General features: G+C 40.3%; 1 protein-coding gene across 1 annotated transcript in view; it reads right to left on the reverse strand.

The window, feature by feature from the left end:
* Nucleotides 1-7,008: 7,008 nt before the first annotated feature.
* The window catches only part of LOC109890097 (beta-1,3-galactosyltransferase 1-like), a 118,427-nt gene continuing 110,722 nt past the window's right edge, over nucleotides 7,009-14,713 (reverse strand). The window contains exon 3 of the mRNA XM_031824325.1: nucleotides 7,009-9,450. Coding sequence (XP_031680185.1) covers nucleotides 8,192-9,181 — 990 coding nt within the window. The 5' untranslated portion in view covers nucleotides 9,182-9,450 and the 3' untranslated portion in view covers nucleotides 7,009-8,191. The remainder of the gene's footprint in view (nucleotides 9,451-14,713) is intronic.

Here is a 14,713-nt window from a genome sequence, read left to right on the forward strand (position 1 = left end):
GACAGAGAAAGAGACAGAGATAGATAAAGAGACATAGACAGAGACAGAGATAGATAAAGAGACAGAGATAGATAAAGAGACAGAGATAGATAAAGAGACAGAGATAGATAAAGAGACAGAGATAGATAAAGAGACATAGATAGAGAAAGAGCCATAGATAGAGAAAGAGACAGAGATAGATAAAGAGACATAGACAGAGAAAGAGACAGATATAGATAAAGAGACATAGACAGAGAAAGAGACAGAGATAGTGAAAGAGACAGAGATAGTGAAAGAGATAGAGATAGAGAAAGAGACAGAGATAGATAAAGAGACATCGATAGAGAAAGAGACAGAGAAAGAGACAGAGATAAAGAGACATAGACAGAGAAAGAGACAGAGATAGAGAAAGAGACATAGACAGAGACAGAGATAGATAAAGAGACATAGACAGAGAAAGAGACAGAGATAGATAAAGAGACATCGATAGAGAAAGAGACAGAGATAGAGAAAGAGACATAGACAGAGACAGAGATAGATAAAGAGACATAGACAGAGAAAGAGACAGAGATAGATAAAGAGACATCGATAGAGAAAGAGACAGAGATAGATAAAGAGACATAGACAGAGAAAGAGACAGAGATAGATAAATAGACATAGACAGAGAAAGAGACAGAGATAGTGAAAGAGACAGAGATAGTGAAAGAGACAGAGATAGAGAAAGAGACATAGACAGAGAAAGAGACAGAGATAGATAAAGAGACATAGACAGAGACAGAGATAGATAAAGAGACAGAGATAGATAAAGAGACAGAGATAGATAAAGAGACATCGATAGAGAAAGAGACAGAGATAGATAAAGAGACAGAGATAGATAAAGAGACATAGATAGATAAAGAGACAGAGATAGATAAAGAGACATAGATAGAGAAAGAGCCATAGATAGAGAAAGAGACAGAGATAGATAAAGAGACATAGACAGAGAAAGAGACAGAGATAGATAAAGAGACATAGACAGAGAAAGAGACAGAGATAGTGAAAGAGACAGAGATAGTGAAAGAGACAGAGACAGAGAAAGAGACATAGATAGAGAAAGAGACAGAGATAGCGAAAGAGACAGAGATAGATAAAGAGACATAGACAGAGAAAGAGACAGAGATAGATAAAGAGACATAGACAGAGAAAGAGACAGAGATAGATAAAGAGACAGAGATAGATAAAGAGACATAGACAGAGAAGGAGACAGAGATAGATAAAGAGACATAGACAGAGAAAGAGACAGAGATAGAGAAAGAGACATAGACAGAGACAGAGATAGATAAAGAGACATAGACAGAGAAAGAGACAGAGATAGATAAAGAGACATCGATAGAGAAAGAGACAGAGATAGATAAAGAGACATAGATAGAGAAAGAGACATAGATAGAGAAAGAGACAGAGATAGATAAAGAGACATAGACAGAGAAAGAGACAGAGATAGATAAATAGACATAGACAGAGAAAGAGACAGAGATAGTGAAAGAGACAGAGATAGTGAAAGAGACAGAGATAGAGAAAGAGACATAGACAGAGAAAGAGACAGAGATAGATAAAGAGACATAGACAGAGACAGAGATAGATAAAGAGACAGAGATAGATAAAGAGACAGAGATAGATAAAGAGACAGAGATAGATAAAGAGACAGAGATAGATAAAGAGACATAGATAGAGAAAGAGCCATAGATAGAGAAAGAGACAGAGATAGATAAAGAGACATAGACAGAGAAAGAGACAGATATAGATAAAGAGACATAGACAGAGAAAGAGACAGAGATAGTGAAAGAGACAGAGATAGTGAAAGAGACAGAGATAGAGAAAGAGACAGAGATAGATAAAGAGACATCGATAGAGAAAGAGACAGAGAAAGAGACAGAGATAAAGAGACATAGATAGAGAAAGAGACAGAGATAGCGAAAGAGACAGAGATAGATAAAGAGACATCGATAGAGAAAGAGACAGAGAAAGAGACAGAGATAAAGAGACATAGACAGAGAAAGAGACAGAGATAGAGAAAGAGACATAGACAGAGACAGAGATAGATAAAGAGACATAGACAGAGAAAGAGACAGAGATAGATAAAGAGACATCGATAGAGAAAGAGACAGAGATAGAGAAAGAGACATAGACAGAGACAGAGATAGATAAAGAGACATAGACAGAGAAAGAGACAGAGATAGATAAAGAGACATCGATAGAGAAAGAGACAGAGATAGATAAAGAGACATAGACAGAGAAAGAGACAGAGATAGATAAATAGACATAGACAGAGAAAGAGACAGAGATAGTGAAAGAGACAGAGATAGTGAAAGAGACAGAGATAGAGAAAGAGACATAGACAGAGAAAGAGACAGAGATAGATAAAGAGACATAGACAGAGACAGAGATAGATAAAGAGACAGAGATAGATAAAGAGACAGAGATAGATAAAGAGACATCGATAGAGAAAGAGACAGAGATAGATAAAGAGACAGAGATAGATAAAGAGACATAGATAGAGAAAGAGCCATAGATAGAGAAAGAGACAGAGATAGATAAAGAGACATAGACAGAGACAGAGATAGATAAAGAGACAGAGATAGATAAAGAGACAGAGATAGATAAAGAGACATCGATAGAGAAAGAGACAGAGATAGATAAAGAGACAGAGATAGATAAAGAGACATAGATAGATAAAGAGACAGAGATAGATAAAGAGACATAGATAGAGAAAGAGCCATAGATAGAGAAAGAGACAGAGATAGATAAAGAGACATAGACAGAGAAAGAGACAGAGATAGATAAAGAGACATAGACAGAGAAAGAGACAGAGATAGTGAAAGAGACAGAGATAGTGAAAGAGACAGAGACAGAGAAAGAGACATAGATAGAGAAAGAGACAGAGATAGCGAAAGAGACAGAGATAGATAAAGAGACATAGACAGAGAAAGAGACAGAGATAGATAAAGAGACATATCAAATCAAATCAAATTTATTTATATAGCCCTTCGTACATCAGCTGATATCTCAAAGTGCTGTACAGAAACCCAGCCTAAAACCCCAAACAGCAAGCAATGCAGGTGTAGAAGCACGGTGGCTAGGAAAAACTCCCTAGAAAGGAGTTTTTAGACAGAGAAAGAGACAGAGATAGATAAAGAGACATAGACAGAGAAAGAGACAGAGATAGATAAAGAGACATAGACAGAGAAAGAGACAGAGATAGATAAAGAGACAGAGATAGAGAAAGAGACAGAGAAAGAGACAGAGATAAAGAGACATAGATAGAGAAAGAGACAGAGATAGCGAAAGAGACATAGACAGAGAAGGAGACAGAGATAGAGATAGAGAAAGAGACAGAGATAGATAAAGAGACATAGACAGAGAAAGAGATAGAGAAAGAGACATAGACAGAGAAAGAGACAGAGATAGATAAAGAGACATCGATAGAGAAAGAGACAGAGAAAGAGACAGAGATAAAGAGACATAGACAGAGAAAGAGACAGAGATAGATAAAGAGACATAGACAGAGAAAGAGACAGAGATAGATAAAGAGACATAGACAGAGAAAGATACATAGACAGAGAAAGAGACAGAGATAGATAAAGAGACAGACAGAGAAAGAGACAGAGAAAGAGACAGAGATAAAGAGACAAAGATAGAGAAAGAGACAGAGATAGCGAAAGAGACAGAAACAGAGAAAGAGACAGAGCTAGATAAAGAGACAGAGATAGATAAAGAGACATAGACAGAGAAAGAGACAGAGATAGAGACAGAGATAGAGAAAGAGACAGAGATAGATAAAGAGACATAGACAGAGAAAGAGATAGAGAAAGAGACATAGACAGAGAAAGAGACAGAGATAGATAAAGAGATCGCAAAAGAGACAGAGATAGAGAAAGAAATAGAGAAAGAGAAAGCAGTTTTTTTAGATGCAGACAGGCTTGTGGCGTAGAGAACAGAAAGAGAGGGAATTAATGAATGTCAACCGTGCAGTATGAGTCAGAGTTGATTCAGTATGAGTCAGATTTGATTCAGTATGAGTCAGATTTGATTCAGTATGAGTCAGAGTTGATTCAGTATGAGTCAGAGATGACTTAGTATGAGTCAGATTTGACTCAGTATGAGTCAGAGTTGATTTTGTGCTTAGATGACACATCTTTAGTGAACAGTGAATATTAAGTTTTTATCCTCTAACTATTGGACTATTGGACTACTGAATGTTCAAAGCAGTCAGGGTCTCCATGAACGACGTATTGCATTAGCTTTAGCGATTACATGTCAACAGGATGTCTTACAAATATAAGATATGTCTGAGGCAATGTCTGCATGTGATTTGATGTGATATATTCAAAGCCTGCCTTCACAAATCGTCTTGGGGCAAATATAAAGTGTTGTCTGAAAAACGAGGCAGACAAAATCCCTTCCCTAAAAACTGCAGTGATGGGCATGATATTATCGTTGTGGTTCAATGGAGTAAAAGATAGCAGACACAAGAACACAAACTCAGCTTGTCTCTCTGCTTGCCTCTCTTGAAGTATTCTGATTGATCTGATTTGCAGGGGGGGGGGGGGGGGGCAATGCAAATTCAATCCCAAAACATTCCAATCCAAACAAATGTACTTTTGTTTCATGCATATTTATCACACTTTTAAACTCCAGCAACTGTAACAAAGATGAATAACACGTGGGAGGATCATAGAGGCACTGCATCACATCCTGACCTTTAAGTCAGTTCTAAGTAATAAGAAAATGTCACCAACTGCCAAATACACTGTGCCCTCTCCAGAGTACAAGACCGTGTCAATAGATGTTTGGAACTACTCGGCACTGAGGATTGAGCTGGGGTATTTACCCATGTGATGGAGTATTGCTTTGGCATGTGTAAGCCTACATGCACGCACCGACAGGCCTGCTCACATACAGCACGGCACGCTGCTTTGCAAGACAGTTCCAGAGGAGATAGCTGTTGATTGGCAGATGTGGGGAAAAAAACGATATGATTTTAAAATCTGCATAATCAACTCATTTTTCTGCTTCATCACAGTGTGCGTGGGGGAGCTTGTCTCCCAGGAGACTGGCACTAGAATAAAAATGTCTCGTTCTTCGATCATTTCTATTTCAAGGCTTTTCCTCAACACTCACAACAAGTGATCTGCACTCATCCACTCAGAAAAGCAGGGCAACAGCATCCCCGCCCCCCTCTTCCTGTGTCCCATACACACAGACCACAGGCTCAACACGAAACAGTGTACAATGAGTAACCTAGATAACTTCCTATATTAGATCCACCAACGCCCTCTGTGAAACAGATGCAGAAAAGCCCTATGCGTATTCCTCCAGCTGAACAACACCAACCAACAGCAACACTCCATAATCCCATTGTATATTCAGAGATCATTTTGTGACACAATAGCATCACTGAAAATAAAAACTCTTGTGTGCCCAGCTGCTTTCAGTGAGCCCTCATCAGAAGGAGCCCTTTGCTACCATGGCAGATGGTACATGCTGCCCTCAGATTGGTACCATTTTTTTTTTAAACGTGGGTCGCACATTTTTATGTGGTTCAGTTTTTTTACTTAAATGCACTTTGAATGTGATAAAAGTCTACTAAGAAGCTTGTATCTCTTTATTTTCCTATTTGTTTTACCAATGGCCTAGAGTCTATTGAAATAAACACACAAATGAATCCACTTCAAAGACTCACCAGAACTACCGTTATCTGTCAACACAGCAGTTTGTCTTCTCCGTCTGGCTGATGCCTCCTTGTCCTTGTCTCCTTGTCAACATGTCTTCCATTACTACAGTATGTTATTCACAATTGTTCAGTTTATTGTACAACACTGCAAATATAACTGCAATCTATGGAAAATGAGTCATGTAGTGAATATATCACCCGTGAGTCATTTAATAGAAAACCATCAGCTGAATGGCCATTCTACTGAACAATCTCTGGGAATGAACATGTGGTTAAGTGGATCCATTTAGAATGGAGCAAGCCATCAAAACACCATTTATCTACAGTATTAAAAGTCCAATTACATTTCAAGGGGTTTCAAGTTGATCACAAGTTAACCAAATAGATTTTCTACCAGAACAGCATCTGGGAATACTCTTATTTTGCGGAAAACGGTTAGGACATAGGGATGTGTCTGTCCTCAAAGATTTCATGACAATATTGTTTGTGAGAACACTGTAAATGTTTTACCACAGTGTGTCTTTGTGTGTTCAACATATATATTGTTGAGAATCCCCTTTTGTTCTATATAGAATCTACCTAACTCCCCAGAGGCTCCCAGGAGCCATGATGGTAAACTTGTGTTTCAAAGTGTTCTCACCTCCGCCACACACACACACACCTGTCTGCATCTGACAAACCTGCTCTCACAGATAGGAAGAACCAATTACTGGAGCTCTATTCTTACATCACACACACACACACACACACACACACACACACACACACACACACACACACACACACACACACACACACACACACACACACACACACACACACACACACACACACATACACACACACACACACAGTCACACACACACACACACGTTTTTAAATGTCTGTAATGTGTGTCGGACCCAAGTAAGACTAGCTGTCGCCAATGGCGTCAACTAATGGGGAGCCTAATTGACAACTCAAAACACACACACACCTCTACAGATGAGCAAATGCAAATCTTGAGTATTCAGTCGAGTAGTTCAGAGTCATAGCATGAAGGCGTTTCTCTGAGTAGTTGTTCATGGCGTGTTGACAGCTTTACACAGAGAGTTGTGTTGATAGGCAATCTTAATGAGCGCCGAACATGTTTACAATTCATTACCGGATGCACTGCAACTACAGAGAGGGACTCGGGTAAAGCTGAAGTCATTAGTTCAGGTAGAAATAGGTATTTGGCAGTCTACTGCATGTATGGAAATAAAACTCATTGAATAATTAAACAATATTATAAACTGCCAAAACAAATCCCAAATACGTAGGAAAAAAGGGATACACTCTCAAATGAAATACGTCTTTAATGTAATGCGGCTTCAAGTCATATAAAATATAACACTCTGCAGTCTGTCTTGTCACAGCGCGGCTTAAAGAGCGAAGAAGTTATTGCACATCACATACAGATAGAATAACATTCACCTGGGAATGCATGTGGTTAATATTGTTACATCGCCATTTGTACCGTCCCATAAGAAATACTGGTGTTCAAGAAATGAAGCCATTCTCTACCTAGTACAATACAAAGGACTCCAAATACATAGTAAGAAAATATGTTTGATCTTTAAAACAATATATTACAACTCAACTGCAGAGGCAAGTATGTCCGTCATGTCACACAGAGGGTCCATTGAACTGTTAGTCTCCTGTTCTAACAATCTTAGATCATTCCAATGAACACTCAATCTATGTCGACAGCACGTTGTTACATTGTATACTTATCATGGTCTTTTCACTATGACAACATCTGTTGCGGTACCAAAACAGTACAACCCACATATACATCTTTATTAAATATACAAAGACTGGAAATTAAGAGTGGACATTCATTATCAACCTAACTGACAGCAGAACATGTTACATAGGTTGTATATCTTGGTATTTCTTATCATCCCTACTACTTCAGTAACGGGGCCAGACTTTTTCTGTAAATTAGCAGCGTTGCCTACATAGATTAGCCTAATAGCATCTGAGCTATTCTGTTCCACTGCTAAGCTTCTACCTCTGTGTTTTAGGGATTTCATCTCATAAACAACATATGGTGCAAATGGCATACTGTTGCATTGTGGGACATTATTTGATTTTCATAAGAGTAAAGTAAAGTCATAGAGTCATTTTAATCAAATATATTTCTGAAAATGTCTATAATTATGATCTTTTCTTACCTTTTGGCCTTTAAACTCATCAATAGCTACGGGGGAGAATGCAGGATTTACAACGGCAGAGCGAAACCTTGGTCTGATAAAGAGGCATTTAGCGAAGCGTCTCTTGGACTATGCAAACGGCCAGAAGGTTATTGTTATAGTACCGTTCCCTCAGGATCATGTGCTGTACATTGACAAAGAAAAGCAGAGATCGGAAGAGGAGGAAGGGGCAGAGGAGGAGGAAGAGAATAAGCAATAAAGGAGAAGAAGAAGAAGAAGAAGAATTCCGGACCTCCTCATATTGGCACTAACTGTAGGTAGCTGATTAACACTTGAGGTGTTTCTTGCTGGTCATGTCATTCCAGATGCGGTGCATCTCCTCCGGGGAGATCTGGTGGACCGTTACGACCCGTCTGTAGCGGCATAGACTGTAGGCCATCTTCCAGTGGTTGAAGCCACTGTTCTGGAAGGGGTGGATGCCCAGCTTGCGAAGACACAGACCCACATACACATCCTCCAGGTGGAGCAGTCTGGTGTGCAGGGACGTCTTGTAGATGAGCTCGGCCACATCTGCCGAGAACACGTACCCAGTGCCCGAGCAGAAAGGCGGGTACTTAGCCTCAGGGTAAAGGTCTCTGGGCATGTACCACTTACTGCGCATGTCTCTAATCGGACCTCCGTTGATGACGTAGCCCGTGAAGTAGCGTCTCCGCGGCTTGGAGGTGGGTTTGAGGAGGTTGTAGACCAGGTTCTCCATGTTGACGAAGATGTCCGAGTCCGTCTTGAGGACGTACTGTGCCTTGGAGCAGAAGGTGGCCACCCAGCGCATGCCCATCAGGGTCTTGAGGGTGAGGTTGTGGTAGGAGTCTATGAAGTCCTCCACCACGACATCGTGGAAGATCTGGCTCTCCTGTTCCACCATCTGGTTGAGCACCGGGTCCGTGTTCCTCCCAAGCAGGAAGAGTGTGAGGACGCGAACGCCATCGCCGAACGTGCTCTCGTCGCCCCACGTCTCTCGAATCGCTTGACGTGCATCAAACTCCTTGTGGGTGGTGCTGATCAGGATGACTAAGAAAGGTGCCACCGTCTCACACTTCTTGGGCTCATTGATGACAAAGTCGAAGGTGTGTGGGTTGAGCGGCCGAGTCCGTATATTGCTGAAGGTCACATTCTTGGTGAGCTTGGTCTTCTGGCGGATGGGGATGGACAGCTGGCCCACGTAAGAGGTGGAGGGACGGGACAGACTCAGGTACCAGAGAGCGCTAGCCCAGCAAACGACCGTCAACAAGTATAAGCAGCTGACCTTTGAAGGCATTTCTGTTTACTTGGTGTGTGTTAGGAGCATTGAGAACGTCGAGAAGGCGGAATCTCCATGGGTGGTCCTCCAGCTACTTCCAGTGGTGCAGCATGATGCTGCCTCCACGAGACGCTTGACATTAATTCAGTACCCTCGACTGCTTTAATACAGCCTAGTGGTGGGATTCTGGTTGAAAAGGAGGGTTGTCGTTTTTCCTCGATGCAGCCATTGTACTATTCCATTCCATTAGGGTCGTTCCCTTGCATTCTTCTCGCCAGCACTTGACTCTAAACAGAAACAGATAAAAAACAATTTAGTCAAGCCTTAACAAGAAGGTTTCAGAACTCTTTGGCAAAATTAGAGTATTCACTTGCGTGGAGTTATGAGGAGGGTTAGTATGATCTTAGAAAAACATACAGAAAGATCCTCTTTGTTTGTTTCCTATAATGACAAATAACAGGTAACTCAACATGTGAGACGATCTCTATAGCTTTAGGTGCGTGTATACTTCTCCAAGCCGTCCTCTGGCGGTATGTTTCTGTCCTGCTTTTTCTTCTTCTTTTGTTCGGGCTACTTTGTGTTTACAAACACTGTTTATCTCCACTTGTCCTTCCCTCACTGCATACGCCGTGTCAAATCAGCAATATCACTCTTACTCTCTGAAAAGTCTCCTCAAGAAGAAACACTCCAGAGGGAAATGCTCTGGGTCCTCTCTTTCGCTCTCTCTGTCTCTCTCTCTCGCTCTTCTTCCCTCTTTCCTTCTCTATTTATATCTCTCTCTTCCCTTGCCTCTCTCTCTCTCTTTCTTGCTCTTCTCTCTCTCCTCTTTCTCTCTCAATGACACATTGATCTTGGCATGACGGGAAATATTGTTCAGTAATGAGCTCTTCCTCACTTGGTGGAATAGGTACTGTAGCATCCAGAGAACTAATGCCACAATGCTCTGGTGCCATTATTATGAGTTGTATGGATATATATCTCATTGGTATATACGTATGCACACACTGCTTTTTAGAATGGTTTATGACAGAGCAAAATGAATCACAAAATAACCATTGTTTCGCTTTGATGATGAAAGACATGATTAAAGACAGTCAGCTCTGATAAAAAGCCCACCATGCTCAGTGAGTGTTTCCATCACAGACAGCAACAGCATTGGTCCTGGATCAAAGTAAAGAGTGCATTTTTCCATCATTACAGTAATAAGAAGTGAGAGGCACTCTACTGGGTTTTACTCAGGGAACATGCACCTGTTGCTACCAGCAGTGAGACTACTGATTGTGGTGTGGAATAAAAAAAAGTGTGTCTTTATAGGTGTGTTGATGAAAAACAGTTTTACACCATGCCGAAATGTACAGGTAACTGCCAAAATAAAGGAAACTGCAACATAAAGTGTCTTTTTAGGGCGTTGGGCCACCATGAGCCAGAACAGCTTCAATGCACATTGGCATAGATTCTACAAATTACAACAGGCTATGCCCCCCCCTTGTGGATGGGGTACATAGCCATGGTAGTCAAAATATTGGCCAAAATAAAGACCTGCCCAGAATTTTTAGACATGACCCTAAGCATGTTAATTGCTTAATTAGCTCAGGATCCACACCTCTGGGGAAGCACCTGCTTTCATTATACTTTGTATCCCTCATTTACACAAGTGTTTCCATTATTTTGGCAGTTACCTGTATGTCGAGACCAAAGATTAATCCCACAGTACAGTGGTACCTCCGAGCTTACGTTGCGGGATTTAGAAGTACCCAGCGTCACAGCTTCATTGCTCTAGACAACCACAAGGGAGAGTTAGAGCACTCATTATGCATTTGGGTCCCACGGTTTTTATATGACCAATCATATCGAGTGGTTCCAATGAACCACCAAAAGTTCCAATGAACCACTACATTTCTTGTTAGCAAACTATAGTTTTGGCAAGTCGTTTAGGACATCTAATTTGTGCATGATACCATTAATTAATTTTTCCAACAATTGTTTACAGACAGATTATTTCACTTATAATTCACTGTATCACAATTCCAGTGGTTCAGAAGTTTACACTAAGTTGACTGTGCCTTTATACAGCTTAGAAAATTCCAGAAAATGATGTCATGGCTTCAGAAGCTTCTGATAGGCTAAGTGACAACATTTGAGTCAATTGGAGGTGTACCTCTGGATGTATTTCAAGGCCTACGTTCAAACTCAGTGCCTCTTTGCTTGACATCATGGGAAAATCAAAAGAAATCAGCCAAGACCTCAGAAAAATATTTGTAGACCTCCACAAGTCTGGTTCATCTTTGGGAGCAATTTCTAAACGCCTGAAGGTACCACGTTCATCTGTACAAACAATAGTATGCAAGTATAAACACCATGGAACCATGCAGCTGTCATATCGCTCAGGAAGGAGACGCATTCTGTCTCCAAGAGATGAACATACTTTGGTGCGAAATGTGCAAATCAATCCCAGAACAACAGCAAAGGACCTTGTGAAGAGGCTGGAGGAAACGGGTACAAAAGTATCTATATCCACAGTAAAACGAGTCCTATATCGACATAACCTGAAAGGCCGCTCAGCAAGGAAGAAGTCACTGCTCCAAAACTGCCATAAAAAGGCAGACTACGGTTTGCAACTGCACATGGGAAGATGAAAGTTTGTACATTTTGGAGAAATGTCCTCTGGTCTGATGAAACAAAAATAGAAACGTTTGGCTATAATGGCCATCTTTATGTTTGGAGGAAAAAGTGGGAGGCTTGCATGCCGAAGAACACCATTCCAACTGTGAAGCACGGGAGTTGCAGCATCATGTTGTGGGGGTGCGTTGCTGCAGGAGGGACTGGTGCACTTCACAAAATAGATGGCATCATGTGGGAGGAAAATTATGTGGATATATTGAAGCAACATCTCAAGACATCAGTCAGCAGGAAGTTAAAGCTTGGTCCCAAATGGGTCTTTAAAATGGACAATGTCACCAAGCATACTTCCAAAGTTGTGGCAAAATGGCTTAAGGACAACAAAGTCAAGGTATTGGAGTGGCCATCACAAAGCCCTGACCTCAATCCTATATAACATTTGTGGACAGAAATGAAAAAGCGTGTGTGAGCAAGGAGGCCTACAAACCTGACTCAGTTACACCAGCTCTGCCAGGAGGAATGGGCCAAAATTCACCCAATTTATTGTGGAAAGTTTGTGGAAGGCTACCCTAAACGTTTGACCCAAGTTAAACAATTCAAAGGCAATGCTACCAAATACTAATTGAGTGTATGTAAACATCTGACCCACTGAGAATGTGATGAAAGAAATAAAAGCTGAAATAAATCATTCTCTACTATTATTCTGACATTTCACATTCTTAAAATAAAGTGGTGATCCTAACTGACCTAAGCCATGGAATTTTTACTAGGATTAAATTTAAATGATGAGTTTAAATGAATTTGGCTAAGGTGTATGTTCTGATTTCAACTGTAGCTCAGATTTGAAAAAAAATCCCTGTCTTGAAATTTGTGGAGTGGTTGAAAAATGAGCTTTAATGACTCCAACCTAAGTGTATGTAAACCTCCGACTTCAATTGTATATATTGGTCATGAGTGGCGGTCTAATGCACTGCATCTCGGTGCAAGATGCTTTACTACAGTCCTTGGTTCGAATTCAGGCTGTAACACATCCAACCGTGATTGGGAGTGCCATAGGGCGGGGCACAAATGGCCCTGCGTCATCCGGGTTTGGCCGGGGTAGGCCTTCATTGTAAATAAGAATTGGTTCTTACCTGACTTGCCTAGTTAAATAAAGGTTCAATTTAAAAAACTAGCTGGCTGCAACCGCAGCACAATCAATAGGAGGTGAACAGTGCCTGGTGCTGAAAATATAGCAGGCTTGTTATGCAAGTGTTGCACACCAACAAATGAAGAAAACCTACACCAGTCGAGCAACTAATTTCAACAAAAAAATGAATTTTAATTTGACTTTACAAACAACAAGAGGGCTTAATTGGAGTCTATTTCCTCGGAGCCTAGACCAATATAAAATAACTTAACTGGCTGAGGTAGGCTATGAGGCTTAACAGCCTAGTAGAAGTAGGATTTTTTTATTAGGCCTACTTACATTTGCAACTGGTCAAAAATGTAGCATCCTACATAAAATAACAATTTAAATTAGAAAAGTCTGCACATTCGAACTAAAACAATGTAACTAATAATTAAAAGCGCACATTTGTAAATCCCAAACTCTAAAAGTAATTGGAAAGGTAGATACAAATTATGTGCGGAATTGTGGTTACAATAAAGAATGTAGCCCGTCATGCAAATGTTTCCTATTAGCAGGACAATCTACTTCTTATAGCCCGGCTACTGTTGTGAAAATCCCTCAACTTGCAATGTATTCAATGCTAGAGTACTCTAAAGTGTTACATTTCTAACTCAAAACAGCAGTACAGCATTTCTTCATCAACATCTTTATGCTTTTGTTAATAAAATAAAATAACCAGAAAAAAGACAGTCAAATGCAGATGTTTATATTAACTACATTTTAGCTTCCACCCAGCTCCACGACCACAGGTAAAACCTTGCTGAGATGATCAGTGTATTTGTTGCATTGTTGTATCGTCAATTTCTCTAGCCAAAACATCTCGATGGTCTTGACCAGTTCATCTTTGCCTGACGGCTTGGCAGAGATATGGATTAATGTTTTCAGTTGATGCCTAACAAGTTCGATCAGGTTGAAATCAGAAGACCTACATGTAGAGATGAAAAAACATTTTTTTTAGATATACTGTAGGTCTACCGAAGGTATTTTTATTTAACCTTTATTTTACTACATAAAAGTCTACTTGCTCTGTTGACGTTCTGACCCAGTTTATGCCCTCATTTGCAATGCAAACCCGGGCGGCAGTGTGTTTTGGGTCATTGTCTGCATTTGGAGAAGAAAACAAGACATTTAGCCTAACAGCCAACATTAGGTACAATAATAGAAATAGAAATGTAAATCGCCCTAAACGTAAACTAATATTTCTATAATTCTACCTTGATAGAAATTATGTGTACCCAGAAATACCTCTCTGACATAGGGCCCATCATATCTCTTGATGCTTTCTTCCTCAAAGAAATCTTGAGCCATGATACCTGAAAAAGGAGGCAAGAGTGAATTATAGTGGAACACATAACAGTCTGTGAGGTGTAGGCTACAATATTTTATGTACCTTTTGCTTTGTAAATAGCCAAATTTACCAACAAAAATCAAATATGGGCCTGGTCCCTGGCAAGAAATTGCCCCCCAAACATGGAGATGGAGGGGAACTTGCTTGATCTTCTTCCTTTTTTCTGTAGCAATTTTGAGCCAATTGCTCAAGGGCCACGGTTGATTCGTCTGTGAAGATGACATTGTTGAATGTCTCGCCAGCTTTTATCCATACCTGGACCTGCAGGACGCAAAGATCTTTGTTTGTCAGATGAATCATTGGGTCGAAACTACAGAACAGTACAAAACAAGCAAACACACATGGTTAGTGTTCTGATAATTAAAAATAAATATATATATATACAGTGGGGAGAACAAGTATTTGATACACT

The sequence above is a fragment of the Oncorhynchus kisutch genome, linkage group LG5 (genome assembly GCF_002021735.2).
Source record: "Oncorhynchus kisutch isolate 150728-3 linkage group LG5, Okis_V2, whole genome shotgun sequence".
NCBI classification, from domain to species: domain Eukaryota; kingdom Metazoa; phylum Chordata; class Actinopteri; order Salmoniformes; family Salmonidae; genus Oncorhynchus; species Oncorhynchus kisutch.